Source organism: Sinocyclocheilus anshuiensis, unplaced genomic scaffold (assembly GCF_001515605.1).
Source record: "Sinocyclocheilus anshuiensis isolate Anshui unplaced genomic scaffold, SAMN03320099.WGS_v1.1 scaffold493, whole genome shotgun sequence".
In the NCBI taxonomy this organism is placed as follows: Eukaryota; Metazoa; Chordata; class Actinopteri; order Cypriniformes; family Cyprinidae; genus Sinocyclocheilus; species Sinocyclocheilus anshuiensis.
In genome coordinates this window covers 333,400-335,054 of record NW_015537963.1, presented here as the reverse complement: position 1 = coordinate 335,054, position 1,655 = coordinate 333,400, and the positions used below count along the sequence as shown (strand labels likewise).

Here is a 1,655-nt window from a genome sequence, read left to right as displayed (position 1 = left end):
CTGTTTGTTTTCTAAAAAAGCACAACGTATGCTGATATTGTGAGTGCACACAAATAAAAGTAGACCCTTAACAGTCCCGAATGATGTATTACTCTTACCTTTATGAGCAAAAACGCCAGTTATTTCCACAAAACGCAAGTGATCGTGCTGGCGACTCCGTGTCCTGCAAAGCACGCTTTAGCTTCTCTGCACAAATGATTGGATACGCGCCTAATGGCACACATTTATCTATTCTAGGTTAACCATTTAAACAAACATTGTGATATGCTTTTTTAAGCATTTTATATAGGCCTATAGATTTTGTGGTGATGATTTGAGAAGGCTAAATTGATCAAACAAAGGCTATTATTAATTCACTGTCCGCCACTGGCCGCTTGGTCGTTACTTTAAAAAACAAAAACTTATATTTAACGAACAAAAAATGCTCCAAATGTTTTTCTAAATTAACTTAATAAAAAAATGAAACGAAATATAATCACTTTGCCATTACATACAAAACTGAACTATTTTAATAGTTGAAACAGTAGTATAAGCTGTTTTGGGTGAAGGGGAAAAAAGACGGGCTCGGGCCGGTAATTCTGATAAGCTGTCGGACACGGGCCGCGCTCTATAACGTGCAGCTTAACAAGTAACACAACACTACTGTGTGAAAGGAACTGGACCTGACAACTTTCTGTAACGTCATACAGTGCGACTTCAGTAATTTACAAATGTATGGATATAACCTGTGTGTCAGCTGAAGGTTTTAGATTCAGTCACTGTGTTCCATCAGAGGTGCTGCTTCAAAGTCTCAATTTTAAATCCGGGGATGGAAAAACAGTAACCTTATTGCTTAAATGTGATTATAATGTCATTATACTTTAATATACCATAATGCTGTAGCCCAGGGGCCTCTGGATATCTTAAGGCGCCCCTGTGCATAGCACTAAAAAAATCAGTATAAAGCAAAGCCATTGGTAATATGCTGATGTCTCATTTTGAACATTTGCAGAAATACGTATTCTTTCTCTCATATTTACAGCTACTGTCTGAAGCAACGGACTTTCCGAACATTAGACTTCTACAGGAAGCACCAGGAGAAGATTACTCCAGCCGGTCTTGCTTTTTTCCAATGCCAATGGGATCAGTCTGTCTCTCGTACCTTTCACACGCTATTGAGTGAGTAACAGGGTGTAGACACGCTAGAACAACTTCCCTTCTTGTATGATGAACAAGAGATTTTCTCGTAGATCTAGTTACTACCGTTCTATTTATAGCCAGTTTCCGCTTCTTAAAATAGCACTTATCACTTGTGGTTTGTTGTGAACCAGTTACAGTATATTCAGGTACAAAACCAGTCATTAGTAATGAGTCATGAAAACTGGCTTAACACACACTCTGGAAAAAAATCATTGCTCATGTTGTGCTTCATATGTATTTCACAGATATGAGAGAGCCGGTGTTCGAGTATGACAGACCTCCAGTGTATCACCCACCGCAGAAGAAATACCCTCACGGACAGCCTCTCAGATACCTGGACCGCTACAGAGATGGAGCCGAAAAGACCTATGGGATTTATTAAACACATGCGTGTATCATGATCACTGTACAACTGAAACAGCCGGGCTTTTGTTTGTAATAAACTAAATGTTATCAGCTTTGTTGGGATCTGTCTT

The 1,655-nt window shown here is 39.1% G+C and overlaps 1 protein-coding gene across 1 annotated transcript in view; it reads left to right on the top strand.

Annotated features, from left to right (window-relative positions):
* Positions 1-1,655, top strand: part of LOC107667784 (39S ribosomal protein L38, mitochondrial-like) — a 10,535-nt gene extending 8,880 nt beyond the window's left edge. The window contains exons 8-9 of the mRNA XM_016459509.1: positions 1,022-1,158; positions 1,425-1,655. Coding sequence (XP_016314995.1) covers positions 1,022-1,158; positions 1,425-1,561 — 274 coding nt within the window. The 3' untranslated portion in view covers positions 1,562-1,655. The remainder of the gene's footprint in view (positions 1-1,021; positions 1,159-1,424) is intronic.